The 18,181-nt window shown below is 47.0% G+C and overlaps 1 protein-coding gene across 1 annotated transcript in view; it reads left to right on the plus strand.

Moving 5' to 3' along the window:
* Window positions 1–392: 392 nt before the first annotated feature.
* The window catches only part of LOC146179164 (uncharacterized), a 68,368-nt gene continuing 50,579 nt past the window's right edge, over window positions 393–18,181 (plus strand). The window contains exon 1 of the mRNA XM_084580132.1: window positions 393–1,229. Coding sequence (XP_084436258.1) covers window positions 603–1,229 — 627 coding nt within the window. The 5' untranslated portion in view covers window positions 393–602. The remainder of the gene's footprint in view (window positions 1,230–18,181) is intronic.

Below are 18,181 nucleotides of genomic sequence, written 5' to 3' on the forward strand. Positions count from 1 at the left end.
ATGTGTTTCTTCATGCGCCGACCCTGTGCTTGCATGGTACTTGTTTTTTTTTTCTCTCTCTCTTTTTACTCACCTAGTTGCCTTCTCGCCTTTTTTTTTTTTTTTTCTCGTTGAGCTTGGTACTAACCAGCTACACCAGTGCAGTAATAATATGGCCTACACTGCTTTAGCTGGTGTAGGTTAAACAAATGTCCCTAAAGAAACGAAATGTATACAAATAGCATATAGATGGCGTTTGTACAGATATTTAAACTAGTTGAATATTTGATAAAAGCAAGAAATTGTTGGTTTTTATTATTTAATGACATAACGTAACTTTCGGGACTTTATTGTTAAGGTTAAGTCCCAATCGATCCACCCTGCACGATCTACACTAGTTCATGCAGTGCACAGCAAGTGCCGTCGAAATGATACACTCATGCAGCGCTGGTGTCCATTCTAGTAACGTTGGTCCAGACCACCATGACCGTGGTCGAGACGTGTCAAGCTTCAAGCCGTCGCGTATCCCCGGCGGTCGCCACGCTTGATCTTCAGCTGCAGCCGCGTCGACACCCGAACCGCGCCGTAAGGGAAGGGAGGAAGGTGGGAGTGAATCAGTTGCTATGCAGTCTTACAAGGAGAAGCATCGGCGATGCGCCGAAGCCAGAAAACGCCAACGGGCTCAAGAGAGTGCTGAAGAACGTGAACTACGGCTAGCAAAACAGCGAGCGCAAGACGCTGCTAGACGAGCGCGTCGTGCCTCTCTAGGCACTTGTACGTATGGTGATGATCCTGCATGGAGTCTTCAGAATGCCTTGAACAGTGATGACTCGGCATCAACAACAGGAGGAGAAGAATCACAGAGTAGCCAAGAACGGTGGAATGCAATCAGGCGACAACGACGTGCTCTGGAGACTGCTGAAGAACGAGAGAAAAGGCTTGAGAAAGAACGAGTTCGCGATGCTGCCAGACAGGTAAAACGGTGTGAAGAGCGTAAGAGACAACGTGCTGAAGAGACCGAGGAGATGAGAGCCGCACGTTTGAAGAAAAGATGTAAATCTTTGGCTCCTGCTGCTGGCCTGATCGTCCAGGCTCGAGACGTGGAACAGCAAAGACGTTTAGACTACGCTCGACGAGTTGGTGAATGTGATTCCGCGACGCGGGAGTTTCACCACCGTTTCACGAATCATCCTTTCGGCAACGTGTGTTCAGTGTGTAATCGCCTATGGCATAAGAATGACCTAACACCGGTAAGCGAGATTATGTACTCTACTCTTAGCTTACCCAGAGTGGGACGATGAGAGTACAAAACGCTAAGGTGTGTAATACATGCCAACCAAGTCTGAGGGAGCAAAAGGTTTCGTTATACAGTTCGTCTAACGGCTACCGTTATCCGCCGTTACCACCCGGCCTGCTGCCCCTAAATCCTGTAGCTGAAAGTCTGCTTTCACCGCGGATTCTGTTCCTCCAGATCAGGCAGTTAATGAACTGGAAGAATGGACAGTTTGGGATCAGAAGCCCAATCGTTAACGTTCCCGTAGACACAGCTGAAATGCTAAAACAACTGCCTCGGAACATAGATGCATTCTGTGTTAACATAAAGAGACGTCTGTTTGCCGAGACTGTGTATCTAGCGGATGCAGTTACATGACAGACGTTACTGCCTTGGGTTGAGGTTATAGTGGACTAGAACATTCTAGGCCGGCGCTAGCAAGTGGGACCATGGGACTCCGCTTACTGCTGCTGAAGCAGGCGTTGGATTGAATTTGTGCGTTTTGCAAGCTAAAAGTCACTTTCTTTTTTCTGCAGTTTTCTTTTTGACGTGTGCCAGCATCAAACACTTTCATTTTGCGTCGTCGCTGTTGTTGCTTTAGTTTATTTAAGCTGTTGACTTGGTCTGTTACTGCTTTGTATACGCGACTGAACCCAGCGCACGCTCCCATTTCTACCCGAACAATTAACTGAAGGAAGCTTGGTTAGACAAGTTGCTAATGCTAAGTGAGTGGACATCCTTATATGTGCAACGTTCGTTTCATCGAGCAAGGTTTCATCTATATAGAGTTGGAGAGTTCTGTGAGTTGTGGCCGAAGGACTGGCACTATAAAATTTATGTTCTTGCCCTTACCACTTGTGAAGCTAACGAAGTCTGATATCTGGCAGAATAAAAATATACTTGTTTCTTTGCTGAGCAGTACCTACCCTGGGCAAGGAATGTTCGTCCGAAAGTGGGGAGCTGCCAGATTTCTTCTCACTGAAGGCATCGATGCCCGAAACTAAACGTTTCTGCTACAATGCGCAGCGGTACGTGTTGTGACTCGCCTTAGGCAACCTAAGTAGTAATTTCAAATGATCGAGAAACCAATAAGTATGCATATCATGATCCTCTCACGTAAGGGTCAACGAAACTGCTCGGAAAAACAAACACCCAGCTGAAGCTCGAGTGGCAATGATCGTGGGCAGTGTAAGAAGGAATACCACTTCTGCACAGGTACTTTAAAAAATTTCTTCGTGTCGTCCCCACTGTAAGACTTGACTATTCAAGGATCAGCCGAATGGCGCGTTTCTGCCGGCGCTGTGCGAAGTACCCCGCATCTTTCACCACCTGAGAGCTCCATCCTTTACCAGAGAAATATGATTACCGAGAAAATCATTTTATCAAAATGATTACCATGATTTATGACCGCTTTTTTTTGCTGAAAATGTCACATATTCAATTCCCTTAATTACAGCAAAAGCAGCGCTGCAGGTATGCAGCGTCGTAACAATACTTCAAGCTCGCCGGGCTGCTTTTCAACAGCTCACGAACTCTGTAAAATACCTTCTTGCCGAATAGAGTTGGACTAATACCTCATATAGTCTTCATCAGGTTTAGACCGAAGTGTATGTGAAAGAAAAGAAACTAATTCAGCATTAACGCGCAACTAAACTGCCTAGGAAAGCATCACACAGCAGCAGTTCGACGCGCTTTGTCCCACTTACTGCATTATGTAGTGCTGCCAAGAGGTGGCGCCACAGTATGTCCCCGCGCCCAATACAAACACTACGGCATAAAGAGAGATGCAGCGAGACTTGACTAGGTATGCGATGAGGCCATAGCAGAAGAGTATGATGTGGAAGAATGTGAAGTGGATTTGAACGATCTCTCTGATCCCATGGTTGAAGGCTTGGCAGTAACATTAGACCAACATACGATGGTTTACAAGGAAGACTTCACTTTGACTATGGCACCAGGAGAGGGTAAACGACCTACGAGTATCTTGTATGATACACATGCCGAGGAATTGTCGTTTCCACAGATATACATTGGTCATGCTCGGAACGCCAATCCAGAAGCGAAGCCGTCTATCTTCACCATGGCTTCTCGTTCAACTCAAGAAAAGGCTTTGTTCACTTGAACTTTGCGTTTTATAGCCGCATGACAAGTTTTGCTAGCAAGTTTTGTACGGAGCCACCAGGCCCGTGCGGACATCGGTGCTCCGTGCGGACACCGGTTGGACACCGGTGCTCCCTCCCGTGACTTTCGTTAAAGGCATGTGGAGAGAGTTCTGGCAGTTATGCATGTTCATCGGAGCCACCCACCCACGCTTACTGGCCTGCACATCGTCTCGCTGCCGCCTGCTGCAGCGGAGCCATGGAGCTGCCTGTATCCTGTTCGGCACATCCACCCGGGGCAGCCTTGGCGAGACCAGTCAGCAGTCATACTGGCTGCTGCTACCCTGGTGTATAGGCGCAACCGTGCCACCTCACGCGCCATTGCATAATCCTGGCTTGCAACTTTCAGCTGGCCTCGCGGGCCCTGTGGACACATGGTCCACTTCCCGCAATGCCTGGTGTTACACCGGTGTTACACCGTACTCAGCACCTGGCTCGGTACCCTCTCTGGCGTCTGCTGTTACGACCGTGCATCCGCATTTGCGCGCTCTATTGTTCGCCTGTGGGCATGGAAAAGTATTGTGAATATGTGGTGATGGTCCAATGGCTCTAAGTGAGCCTGTTTCCAGGAATCCTGTTTTGTAAGCCTGTTTTGCTTTGTGGACAACCTGCAAATGCCAAATTGACCCTGTCAAGAGAACGTCTGGAAAAACACAAAGAAACGTCCCCCTGCGGGAAATAGCAGGAAGTGCTTTCTTTTGTTCACCCTTCCAGTCGAGAAGGGCTATCGTCCAGTGAGGAATGTCTACTTTTCAAAGGAGACGACAGAGTGACATGTCCGCTGACGTGCAGGACAAGAAAGGAGCATGACGCATACAGCCATTAAGTGATTTCCCAGGAATGCAGGAAAGATTTGCAATTGTCGAAAACGGACAATGCTGGGAGCGGATGCGGCGCCACGTACACTCGGGTTTCTGAGAAGTAAAACCCCTTGTCAGAACCAGCCTGTGGTTTCTTTGCTGAAGAATAGAAATGTACCTCCTCTCCTCGCCGTTCCCAAGCTTTTCCCGCCAACAAGTGATCACGCCCAACGAATGAATGCCGGACCAGTCAGTGCTTCAGACCATCAGTGCAGTGATGTGTTCGATTGGATGCCGATACCTGAGGGGCGTGCCCTGGATTTGGTTGGTCAGCATCTTCAGAGAGGGGCTGGACATAGGGGGTTTTAAGGACGCTGCAGAGCACGAAATGTCGCTCTGGGCCCTGGGTAAACGGCTCATCCAGTCGCTTCTCGCTATGAACTCTTAACGCTTGTCATTTTGCTGATGTACCCTTCTTCTTCATGTAAATATTCTTGTAAATACGTTTTCTCAAAGTGCCAGTAAACCTGCTTGTACATATTTTACCAACTTCGAAGATTCAGTCCTTCTTCAACCCGGAGTCTCTGCACGCTACCAAGTGAAGGCCGGGTCGCCATAGCCCCAGCAGCACGACAACTGGTGGCAGCGGCGGGATAAAGCCCCAACACTGGTGACCAGCGGTGGGATAAAGCCCCAAAACTGGTGATCAGCGGTGGGATCTGAATCTACAAGCACAACGACTGGTGCCCAGCGTTGGGATCTGAATCTACAAGCCACAACATCTGGTGATTGGAGGTGGATCTGAAGCTACAAGCCACAACACCTTGTGATCGGAGGTGGCATCTCAAGCAACAAGCAGGAGCAACAATCGGCCAAGAGGGCAGCTCGGAACATCGATCGCATGTGTGGGTGAGTGCTTGGCTTTTCTTCTGATGTGGACCAGGTTCTAGAACAGGGTTAGATTTTAGAACTGGTAAAGAGAGTGTGGAAACGCCTTTAGGTTTGGTAGTTTGCACTGTTGTTTTGGAAGTAGCCGACACTCGGAGCGATCATGGACCTACAAAAGCTGCAGAAACCGGAACTGTTGCAATTGTGTGAGGAATTGGGAATTGATACAAGTGGTTTGGCACGAAAACCTTTGATTATAAAGGCAATCACAGATTTGGGAGCCGATGATGAGGAGCTCAGTGAAGCATGGAACCTCATCGGTCAAAAAAAGGAACAGCTCAGACAGCAGAAAGAGCGGGAAAAAGAGGAAAAGGAGCGGGAAAAAGAGGAAAAGAAGCGTGAAATTGAGAGAGAAGCAAAAAAGCGGGAGCTAGAAATTGAGCTCCGGAAATTAGAAGTAGAGTTGAGCAAGAGGTCGGGCAATTGTCCCCAGCTAGCGGTACCTCTTCTCAACAAGGAGGCAGATTTCAAGATGTCAAAGTACATGCAGCCATATGTGATATCAGGGGATATCGGTCTGTATCTGGGTAACTTTGAGCGAACTTGCGAAGAACTGTCCTTCCAGCGAGACACGTGGTCTCAGAGATTATTGACGGTTCTGCCCTGCGAGGCAGCGGAGGTTGTCGCGCGGCTAAACAGGGAGGACGCGGACAACTACGAGAAGGTCAAAGCTTGCCTTCTGATTTTCGGAGACAGAGATGTGCAGGCCTTAACACGTTCAAAGGCGCGAGAACTAGCTACACTGCTCATTTCAGAAAAATCAACAGCGGAGGAAACGGCAGTTAAAACAGTGGTAAATGCGGAAAATAGCGGGCCAGAAAACTTTGAGAGCGAGGCATCTCAGATAAGTCAACATGAAAGTGAGCTTGATAAGACACGGAATGAGGACGTTCTTGAAAGTAACCTCTTGCCGCCAGTGTCTAGTAATCTCACGAGACTTTTAAGTGGAACCCGAGAGGACTTAGCTATGGAGCAAGCCAATGATCCCAAGAATAAGCTCGAAGTACAGTGGGAAGGACCTGCTAAAGTCGTTGCAGAGCTTTCTGACACTAACTACGCAGTGAAAATTCCCGATAGGCGTAAAGCAGTGCGCATTTATCATTGCAATCTTATGAAGCCTTATGTGCAGAAGGAAGCCGTGGTAAATCTAACGTTAAACCTTCCCGAGGAGATGGGGGATAACTTGATTTGCCTCAGCGGAAAAGGAAGCAACGCTCAGGAGCTTCACAAAAAGACGGAGCAGAGAGGAGAACTAAAGAAATCCCAGCTGTCCGATCTGGGCGAGATAATAACAGAGTTTGAGGCCTGCTTCGTGGACAGGCCAGGCAGAACTGATTTGACTGAGCACGATATTGAGCTGACTTCAGACGTGCCAGTGCGATCAAGGTGCTACCGATTTTCTCCAAGGCAAAGAGAAATTCTGGATAGGGAAGTAACTCGCATGCTGGAATTGGGAGTAATAAAACCCTCGGAAAGCGATTATGCTTCGCCTATGATCTTAGTAGAATCTCCAGGTAAAGACCCTAGGCCTGTGGTAGACTACCGAAAGCTAAATTCTCTCACCAGGGATCAAGTGTATCCTATTCCGAATATTGAGGAGAGAGTAGAACAGGTCAGTAGAGCGGCATATGTGACTACGCTGGACCTTACTCGAGGATACTGGCAAGTACCGCTCACTGAACGCGCCAGCAGATACGCGGCTTTCGTCACTCCGACGGGCAGCTACCAGCCAACAATGATGAGTTTCGGGCTCAAAAATGCTCCATTTTGTTTTTCCCGACTCATGGATAGGGTTTTAAAGGGGTGTGAAACATTCGCGGTGCCTTATTTAGACGACATTGCGGTTTTTTCCGACTCATGGGCGGACCATATGGTACATCTAAGAGCTGTACTGAGCCTTTTGCGTCAAGCTGGACTAACCGTAAAGGCCGAGAAATGTTGCCTGGCAAGGGCGACCGTGGACTACTTGGGTCACAATGTAGGTCAAGGTTTCAGGAAACCCAGCGAGATTAAGATTTCTGCGGTAGCAGACTACCCGCGGCCGAGCACGAAGACGGAAATTCGAGCATTCCTGGGTCTGACTGGGTACTACAATCACTACATCCCTAACTATTCAGCTTTGGCTAGCCCTCTGACCGACGCTCTCCGCAAGACAGAACCGACAAATGTAGTCTGGGACGAACAAAAGGAAGCCTCCTTCGTAAACCTGAAGGCTGTGCTGATTAGCCGTCCGGTATTGCGAGCTCCAGACTATGGCCGAGAATTCACGGTCCAGTGTGATGCCAGTGATCGAGGGTTAGGTGCTGTTCTCTGCCAGAGAGATGACGACGGTAATGAGCACCCCGTGCTCTACCTGAGCAGAAAACTGAGTTCTAGAGAAAGGGCTTATTGCGCGTCAGAGAAAGAGTGCACTTGCATTGTATGGGCCATTCAAAAATTGCAGTGCTATCTTGGAGGGGCCAAATTCACCGTAGAGACGGACCATTGTCCCCTGGCTTGGCTGCAAACTGCGACATCGAAGAACAGTCGCCTTCTTAGGTGGAGCTTGATTTTACAGCAGTACAATTTTGAAATAAGATACAAAAAAGGGAAGCTAAATGGGAATGCGGACGCGCTTAGCCGCTCTTTCTAAGCGGTCCGAGATGTTCCTCACCATGTATCCAAATTGATAATCAGGTTCTTTTTTTTTTTTTTTTTTTTTTTTTTTTTTTTCGTGCGCTTGTATATGTGTGGCTATGTAAAGCAGCACGTTTGGTTTTCTAGGAATACGTGGGTCCCGAACGTCTTGAGAGTGGGCTTTTCTCGAACAACAATGGCAGTTTTCTTTTAACCTGGTCTCTTCAGACGGGAGCCGAGTGCTTGCTTCGACATGTGGTTGAGTTTCAGACAGCTCGAGCAATTTGGCCTACAACAATCGAGACAACGCGACAAGCAACAGCGAGCTTCAAGCGTTCTCGTGCAGGCCATTAAGTCGTCTCTTCATGCAGCAGCTGCGGCTGCTGCCCTCCGAGTCTCTTCTGGCGGGGGAGGAGGCTGTTACGACCGTGCATCCGCATTTGCGCGCTCTATTGTTCGCCTGTGGGCATGGAAAAGTATTGTGAATATGTGGTGATGGTTCAATGGCTCTAAGTGAGCCTGTTTCCAGGAATCCTGTTTTGTAAGCCTGTTTTGCTTTGTGGACAACCTGCAAATGCCAAATTGACCCTGTCAAGAGAACGTCTGGAAAAACACAAAGAAACGTCCCCCTGCGGGAAATAGCAGGAAGTGCTTTCTTTTGTTCACCCTTCCAGTCGAGAAGGGCTATCGTCCAGTGAGGAATGTCTACTTTTCAAAGGAGACGACAGAGTGACATGTCCGCTGACGTGCAGGACAAGAAAGGAGCATGACGCATACAGCCATTAAGTGATTTCCCAGGAATGCAGGAAAGATTTGCAATTGTCGAAAACGGACAATGCTGGGAGCGGATGCGGCGCCACGTACACTCGGGTTTCTGAGAAGTAAAACCCCTTGTCAGAACCAGCCTGTGGTTTCTTTGCTGAAGAATAGAAATGTACCTCCTCTCCTCGCCGTTCCCAAGCTTTTCCCGCCAACAAGTGATCACGCCCAACGAATGAATGCCGGACCAGTCAGTGCTTCAGACCATCAGTGCAGTGATGTGTTCGATTGGATGCCGATACCTGAGGGGCGTGCCCTGGATTTGGTTGGTCAGCATCTTCAGAGAGGGGCTGGACATAGGGGGTTTTAAGGACGCTGCAGAGCACGAAATGTCGCTCTGGGCCCTGGGTAAACGGCTCATCCAGTCGCTTCTCGCTATGAACTCTTAACGCTTGTCATTTTGCTGATGTACCCTTCTTCTTCATGTAAATATTCTTGTAAATACGTTTTCTCAAAGTGCCAGTAAACCTGCTTGTACATATTTTACCAACTTCGAAGATTCAGTCCTTCTTCAACCCGGAGTCTCTGCACGCTACCAAGTGAAGGCCGGGTCGCCATAGCCCCAGCGTCACGACACTGCACCTGCCTTCCAGACAGCGGCGCCACCTCTATGGACTCCCAGCCGCAGTTTTCAACTGGGCCCCGCTGTGTACCGGCCTGCAGACACTGAAGCCCACGTGATGTGCCAGCCATCCTGCGGAGATCTTCACGCTACCGTCAGCCACTGCGGAAGTCTGCGAGGATGTTGTCGGTGCTCCCTCTGCTGGAAGGTCCTGCCTCAAGTGCAAGTTCATGAAGACATCTCTGCAGCATGTACTTGCAAGCGCGTGGGTCAATTTAAGGTTGGGGGGATGTAGGGAACGATCTCCAATCGTCCCCTTTAAGGCCTGCTTTCCCCCACGGTAGTTACTCTAGCTATCGTGGAATGGCGCAAACATTGGTGATTAGCATTAACTATTGAGAGATGGCGCCAGCGTCGCGGTAGCACAAGCGCCACCCCTGATTTTGTCACCGCGCACGCGGGCAAAGCCAACTCTCTTCGGCTGGGGAACTCGACGCGAGTGGACGCATCCTCGCGCTACTCTGCTGTTGCCGGCGGGGTGAAGGCCTCATGGGACTTTTTCCCCCTTGTCTCCATATCCGGCCTCGGAGTTAGTCCCCTGACCTAGCTTGGGCGAACATTCGCCTGTAGCCTTGCTGGTGAGTCAGATGACCTGTATTCATTAGCGTGTTTTATTGTTAGCTGGCGTTGTTGTTACTGCAGCAATAAATGCCTGTTTGTTATCAGCACGTGTTGTTCCTTTGTTTTCAAGAGCACGGCCCACAGTGATCGGCGTGCGCTCGGTAGCGCACGCGATCACTGGGTGGGGTCGGCGGTTGGGACTGTCAGCCACGACTAAGTGGGGAAAATGTATTTATCCCCCTATTGCAACCCCACACCTTACAGATATTCAAAGGCTCCTCAGAATCTCAGAACCTCCTCAGAACCACTTTCCAGGCCAGCAAGTTGAGAGTTTCTCTGTCTGCCGCACATGCTTACAATAACTCCGGGAAGGGAAGATACCCAGCTTCTCTATTAGCAATGGCTACGTGCATCCCCCCTTCATGGATCACTGCCTTGTTGTGGCGGAGGGGCTTGCGAAACTCGATGAAGTCGTGAGCTCTGCTGTGTAGGGCCACCCAAGATAGACAGGTCACGGCAGAGAGTTCTGACAAAATGTGATTCACTGGAGAAGGTAATGGCAACCCACTCCAGTATTTCCTGCCAAGAAAACCCTATGGCCAGTCACAATACCATTAATGATATGGCGCCGGAAGATGAGCCCTCCAGGTTGGAAGGCGTCCCATATGTTACTGGGGATGAACAAAGGGCGATTCCTAGTAGCTCCAGGACGAATGAAGCGGCTGGGCTAGGAGAGATAGCAAGGAGAGATAAGAATGCCTTCCTGAACATACAGTGCCAAGCAGTTGAGGACAACAGCCAATTAAGGAACACAAGAGCTCTGTATAAGACAATCAAAGATATCAAAGGAAGCTTCTGTGCTAAGATGGGCGTGATAAAGGACAAACGAGGCAAGGACCTCACTGAAGCCGCAGAGATAAAGAAGAGGTGGCAGGAATACACAGAAGAACTGTACAAGAAGGACCCAAATGTGCAAACCCAACATAAGACGGTTGTGATCACTGATCTCGAGCCGGGCATCCTGAAGAGTGAAGTTGAATGGGCCTTAGCCAGCCTTGCTAAGAACAAAGCTAGTGGAATTGATAGCATTCCAGCTGAGTTGCTTCAAAACCTCAACCATGACGCTGTTAACATTCTGCATACATTATGTCAGAAGATTTGGACAACCCTGCAGTGGCCACAGGATTGGAGGAGGTCAGTTTACATCCCCATTCCAAAGAGAGGCAGTGCCAAAGATTGTTCCAACTACCGCACGATCACGCTTATTTCGCATGCTAGCAAGGTGATGTTGAAAATCCTCCAAGGTAGGCTGCAGCAGTATGTGGATCGGGAGCTTCCGGACGTGCAAGCTGGGTTTCGCAAGGGCAGAGGAACTAGAGACCAAGTTGCCAACCTTCGCTGGATCATGGAAAAAGCAAGAGAGTTCCAGAAACCCATCTACTTCTGCTTTATTGATTATGCGAAAACGTCTGACTGCGTAGATCACAGCAGATTGTGGCAAGCTCTCCAAGAGATGGGAGTTCCAATTCACCTCATCTGTCTCCTCAGGAACCTGTATGAAGGGCAAGAGGCCACAGTCAGAACTGGGCATGGTCTTACTGATTGGTTTCCGATCGAGAAAGGAGTGAGGCAAGGCTGCATACTGTCGCCCTGCCTATTTAACCTATATGCAGAGTGCATCATGAGGAAGGCTGGTCTGGACGAGTCTTCAGCTGGAGTGAAGATTGCTGGAAAACGTATCAGCAACCTTAGATATGCGGATGATACCACTTTAATGGCAGAAAGTGAAGCGGAACTCAAGAGACTTCTGATGCGCGTACAAGAAGAGAGTGAGAAGTTTGGGCTTAAACTGAACATTAAAAAGACAAAGATCATGGCGTCTTGCCCTATCAAGTCCTGGAGCATCAAGGGACAAGAAGTGGAAGCTGTGACAGATTTTCTCTTCTTGGGCTCCAAGATTACCTCGGAAGGAGACTGCAGCCATGAAATTAGGAGACGCCTGCTTCTGGGAAAGAGAGCAATGGTTAGCCTTGACCGCCTAGTAAAGAGCAGAGACATTAGTCTGCTAACCAAGATCCGTATAACTCGTGCTATGGTCTTTCCAGTTGTGATGTATGGATGGGAGAGTTGGACTGTGAAAAAGGCTGACCGCCGAAGAATTGACGCGTTTGAATTGTGGTGCTGGCGAAGACTCTTGAGAGTTCCTTGGACTGCCAGAAGATCAAATCAGTCAATATTGTCGGCCATAAACCCTGACTGCTCATTGGAGGGTCAAATTCTAAAGTTAAAGCTCAGCTACTTTGGTCATTTGATGAGAAGAGAGGAGTCGCTGGAGAAAGATTTGATGTTGGGAAAGGTTGAGGGTCGCCGGAGAAGGGGTAGGCAGCGAACGCGATGGTTAGATGGCATCCTCGAGGCACTGCAGATGAAGTTATGTGATGTTAGGAAGATAGTGAGAGACCGGAAAGCGTGGCGTGACATGGTCAATAGGGTCACGAAGAGTCGGACACGACTGAACGACTGAACTGAACTGAACTGACGTGCATCCACCCAAGTCAAGTCATCTACCACCACTGAATGCAGTAAGTGAACGCCTCGTCTCGCCTTGTATTTTGTTTATGCAAATTCGATGTCTGCTGTACCATACATCGAGTCAACTGCAAATCTGCGGTCTAATTGTCAACGTCGCCATCAACGTGGATACTACGGTTGCCATGCTACCCAACCAACTAGCCATTGACATTGCGATACATGTCAACATCAAGCGGCGCATGATCTACAAGATGCCGTACATCCAGGGGATGGTCAAGAAAGCCGACTTGATTCTATGGTTGGACTATCTCTTGAAGACTGAATTGTACCACTTTCGCCTCTCATCACTTTACACAATCAAAGTGACCCCTGAATCTTTCGGGGTCTAGCTTGGTGACTGCTTGTTTCTGAGCTATGGTTGTGCTATGGTTATGCTTTGTGGTTAGCTATGGTTGGCTTTACTGTTTAGCTTGGTTGTGGTTTGTTGTTATCTGTGGAGGCAAAGACGAAGTATGGCTTAGTCAGGCATTTTATTAATCTCAATGAAGATGCTTTTATGGTCTGTAAAGTAGTGTGACTAAGGCTTTGTAAAGAGTCGGATGTATGGTTGTACTCACCGTTTGCAAATCATTTTTATTGCTAGAGCAATACTATGCTAGGTAGAACCGTTCTTCAGCTTGGCCTGTGCTCCATCATGTTTTGCGCCGCTCAGCCACAGCTGGCGCGCCGTTACCGTAGCAAAGCGATGACGTTCGCTCGCTCTGCGGCGGTTCTGTAGAGGCGGCTGTGTTATATATAGCGATGTGATAAGTGAATGCTGCTCAATCGCGTTCGCTCTTGCGCTCACTCCACGGTGATTCTGCAGAGGCAGCTGTTTATATATATATCGATGTGCTAGGTGAACGCTGCTTAGTCACCCAATGGACCTCACTGATGAAGAACCTATGCCAAGTGACTCTGAAGCTGGTTGCTCGAGTTCTAGTGGTACTCGGTGCCTAGGCAAACGAGAACGATGGAACGCAACAAGGCGACAACAAGTGGCACAGTCTAAGCAATCCAGACGCAAGAGGCCCAAAGACGACGTGCGCAGGAGACGAAAGAAGAACGAGAAGAACAATTGCAGAAACGAAGAGAGTCTGAAGCAGCTAGACGAGCTACATCGAGTTCAGAGGCAGAGTCTAACCAAGCTAGATGCAATAAGACCAAAAGACGGCAACGTGCACAGGAGTCTGAAGAACAGCGGTGTGAGTGCCTGGCGAAGCGAAGAATGAAAACGACTTGTGAATGGCCTGGGCAGGACGGTAGGGAAGAACCCACATGCACGAGAGACTATACCGAAAGAGTTGCCTAGCATGCATCGGCTACGCGCGAATTTCACTGCCGCTTCACGGAAAATTAATTTGGAAGTGTGTGCTTGGTCTGCGATCGCCTCTGGCATAAGCGGGATTTGCAACCGGTGAGTGTGAGCATGTATGAGACTCTTCACAAAGCTTTTCCCGATTGGAGTGAGGACCACATTCGGAGTATCAAAGTGTGCAACACTTCTTGAGAGAGCAGAAGATTCCACTCTTTGGCGTATCGAATGGTTACAGGTACCCTCTCATGCCACCCGATTTGCCTCACCTAAACTGCGTAGCTGAAAGACTAATTTTCCCCCGCATTTCCTTCATTTAAATGAGGAGATTGATGAATTGGCATAACGGCCAATATGGGATCAAGGTGCCCATCATAAATGGTCCTGTTGAGACTGACCAGATGCTAATGCAATTATCCAGATCCATTGACGATCATCGTTCAATCCTTATAAACATCAAGAGAAGATTTGCTGAGACGGTTTACTTGTCCAATAAAGTGTCGAGAGCCTTGGGTAGAAGTCTTGCATGACTCACCTCCGTATGTTGACTATGGGATTAACATTGTTCTTGACAAGCTCAAAAATATATGTAACGAATCTTTGGATGGTGACGAGTGCTCGGAGGAATGCGACGACCTCGATGACATTTCAGATCCTAAGGTCGAAGGTACCGCGTTGATACTCGATCAACACACTATGGTTTATGACGAGGACTTTGCCTAACTCTGGTGCAGACGGAATCAACGCCAAAATTCTAAAACTCACTTTAACCTCTAGTAGCTTAATCCTGTATTACATTTTCCTGCAGTCCCTATCTACAGGCGAACTTCCGTTTGATTGGAAAATTGGCAAAATCATCCCAGCGTTCAAATCTGGTGACAGAAATAATATTAGTAACTACCGGGCCATATCTTTAACAAGTATTGCATGTAAGCTTCTAGAGCACATCATTGCTTCAAACGTTGCGCAGCATCTTGAACATAACAGCTTTTTTACCCCCATCAGCACGGTTTTAGAAAAGGACTGTCGTGCGATACACAACTCATGGAATTTACCCACGAAGTGCATTCTAACATGAACGATAACCAACAGACTGATTGCAAGACTGATCGAATTTTCATCAAGTTTTCTAAGGCATTTGATCGGGTAGCACATTGTCGTTTAATTTCCAGACTCTCCGCTTTAAACATTGACTCATTAACACTATCATGGATTAGAAATTTTCTCTCATTTCGCAAACAATTTACCTGTATAAATAACTGCTCATCCTCTTTTTGTGAGGTATCGTCCGGTGTTCCCCAGGGCAGTGTTCTGGGCCCATTGTTATTTCTAATATATATTAACGATCTGCCAACCGACATTACCTCTAACATCTGTTTATTTGCTGATGACTCTATTATCTACCGTAAAATTTCTAATCCAGCCAATCATCTTGTTCTACAGACAGATCTTGACCATATAACAAACTGGTGCTCTATGTGGCAAATGACGGTTAACACTGACAAATGTAAATTAATGACTTTCAGCCGCAAACTATCAAATTTCTTTTTCACCTACTCCCTCAACAGCAACCAAATCACTGCAGTGCCTTCATACAAATATCTCGGTATTTATTTAACTTACGAACCCTCGGATACTTAAAACGTAATCTTCATGATGCGCCATCTGACACTCGAAAACTAGCTTACCAGACGTTTGTCCGCCCACAGCTTGAATTTGCTTCGCCCATTTGGTCACCTCACCAAAAGCATCTAACACACAGTTTTGAATCTATACAGAACCGTGCTGCACGCTTCATCGCTCGTGATTATAACCGTCATTCCAGCGTCACTAACATCAAGTTATCGCTATCACTTGCGTCTTTAGAATCACGTCGTACAGTAGCACTTCTTTGCTTATTTCATAAAATGGTTCTCAGTCCTCACAGCCACGCATTACCTTTATCACGGCCATCTCGTACATCACGTTGTCGCCACAATCATAGCAGCTTTGCACATATTTTTGGTCGTACTAAAAGGTTTAACATGTCTGCCCTTCCGCGTGCCATAAATAATTGGAACAGCCTTCCTGACGATGTTACTAACACCAGAAATCCTGCCACGTTTCGAGATATGATAACCACGATCCTCACCTAATGTCATGCTTTTATGTGCTCTTACGGAAAATCACTTTTACTACTGTCTAATATGAACAAAATTATGCTCTTTTAAACACAGTGCCGGATTGTGTTCCTTTCCCTATTGCCACATTTTGAACATTGTATAGTTATTCTATATTGGATAATAATAACCAATGTATAACTTGTGTTTTTATCTTAAAGGGAGGGACAAAAAGCGGGGAAAAGTTTTAAGTGTATTCTGCTCAGTAATTCTTGCTAACTATTGTATAACGCTTCTCTCAAATCATTGTTTTTGCTCTGTTTATAACTTCTTGTATGTACTGCCCCACTCACACAATGCTGCCATGTTGAAGGGGCCTGTGAGTAACTTGAATAAACAATAGAGGCTTTACAAAAGTTAGCGCCATCTAGTGAAAGAAACAGAAACTGTGCGCGGCGGCCATGTTTTGCTCAGTCCGCCCGCGCCTCCCGTCGAGTACGCTGTCAACGTGCGCCTTTGTAGAACCCGTGCATGCACCGAAAGGTGAATTGGAATGCTCACAAGCGATTGCTTCATTTTTTAACATCACAGCAGTCGATGTTAGCTACAAGCTCTATTCGGAAAGATGCCAGCATGTTGTTGCGTGCCCTTCTGCAGGCAGCGCACCGTCGTAGACGCGCACGGAATCAAGGTATACGCGTGTATGCGACCGTTCGTTTGCAGTCCTAATCGGCTTTACAAGGGTCATGTAAAGCATTACTACACGTCCCTCTGACTAGCAGCTAGCTCACAGAATGTGCTATCACCTAAAACAGCAAGGTTGTTTTGCGCGCTATGGAGCCTTGTGAACTTGAAGGATAAGCTTATGCTGCGATGGAAGACACGGGAGAAGGAGCAATCCATGTATAACGAACGCTATTGTGCAAATACGTTCTTTGAAACATTTTGTACGTAGGTGGCATTTACCATTGTGTATTGGATTTAAGACACGGGCATGATTACCGAAACTACTTTTCACAGTCGTACGAAATGGTAGTGCTTGGTGCAGAGAGCAATACGGTTGTCTAGTGTGCCCGAGGTGCATTTTTCACGCTGCAAAAGCAAGCGGCTGCCAAACCCGCGGCGTCTAGAAAAGCAGGAAAAGATGACATCCCACTAGTGTGTTGTAATATGCTCACGTGCAGCCTGTTTCGACCAGTCCACGTCCAGAGCGCGCAGATCAGGTTTTGTACCTGCCAGCGCGGCCGATAAAATAACGAAGTGTGCGCTTCACTTTTGTGTATTTTTTCGAGTCACCCAATGGTTCGCTAATTCACAGCTACCTGAAATTCACTGGAATTTTTAAATATGTCGATTTCTTGTTTATTCCTTCTTTCAGAAAGTAAACATTTGAAGCCGTAATCTCATATGAAAGCGCTGACATTGAAAGCTTCGAAGAACTCGGAGGAGGAGGAACTCGGCTGAAACGAAAAAAAATTTGAAAATTCAACTCACATTAATGCGAAGTGTTTGGGCCTTGTGCAACTGGCTGTGTTCATAAAATCAGATTTATATTATATCACATCGTTATAGAAAAATTAGGGGGTCACTTAAGCTCCGCCGTTAAAGGTATAACGCGATAGTGTCTCTCTCATACACACACACGCACAACATTTTCTTTGTTCACGTGTAAAATTTAGGTCTCTTATTTATTTATTTATTTTATTTACCAAATACTGCAGGTCCTAACTGGGCCCTAGCAGGAGGGGCGAAAAGAATACAATGCAGTGAAATATGGATTCATCAAAAGTAACATACTACACGCAAGTGTAGTATGTTATATGTTATTATGTATGCTATATTTCTACGTTATGTATGTTATGTTATATTTCTATCATTTCTTTCTTTATTTTTATTTTAGTTGACGTTTTATATTTTTATACACCAATATGCATGTGTCAGTAACAATCGGCTTTCCATTCCGAGCAATTTGACACTTTTGAACACATTCTTGAATTATTTCAATTAATGAATTACACATCCTAAATTTTCTTCCTTATCATCACCAAGCACTGGTTTTTCATTCTGTCATCTTTAAACCCTTAGTTTCCAATTTTTCCTTTTTTTAGTTTCTTTATTTCATCAATTAATCAATTATTTACAAAGATTTTATTAACTCGTCATCGCCTATCGCACACCAATCAATATTCAATCACTGGAAGCACAAATTACCATGACACCTTTTTTTTTTTACGCAGACCCCGATTATTTCTGAGACTAATGTCAACTACTGCGTCCAACTTACGTCAAATTACGCACAATCCTTTTATCATAAAATAAAATGCATCCTCGCTCATTCCACCAACCAAGTATCTTCCAGTGGGATGAGCAACGGTGATTGCGCAAACCAAGCAAACATACTCGCGATGATCTCTCATAG

The sequence above is a fragment of the Amblyomma maculatum genome, chromosome 9, assembly GCF_055883805.1.
Source record: "Amblyomma maculatum isolate TAMU_Amacu chromosome 9, ASM5588380v1, whole genome shotgun sequence".
Lineage (NCBI taxonomy): Eukaryota > Metazoa > Arthropoda > Arachnida > Ixodida > Ixodidae > Amblyomma > Amblyomma maculatum.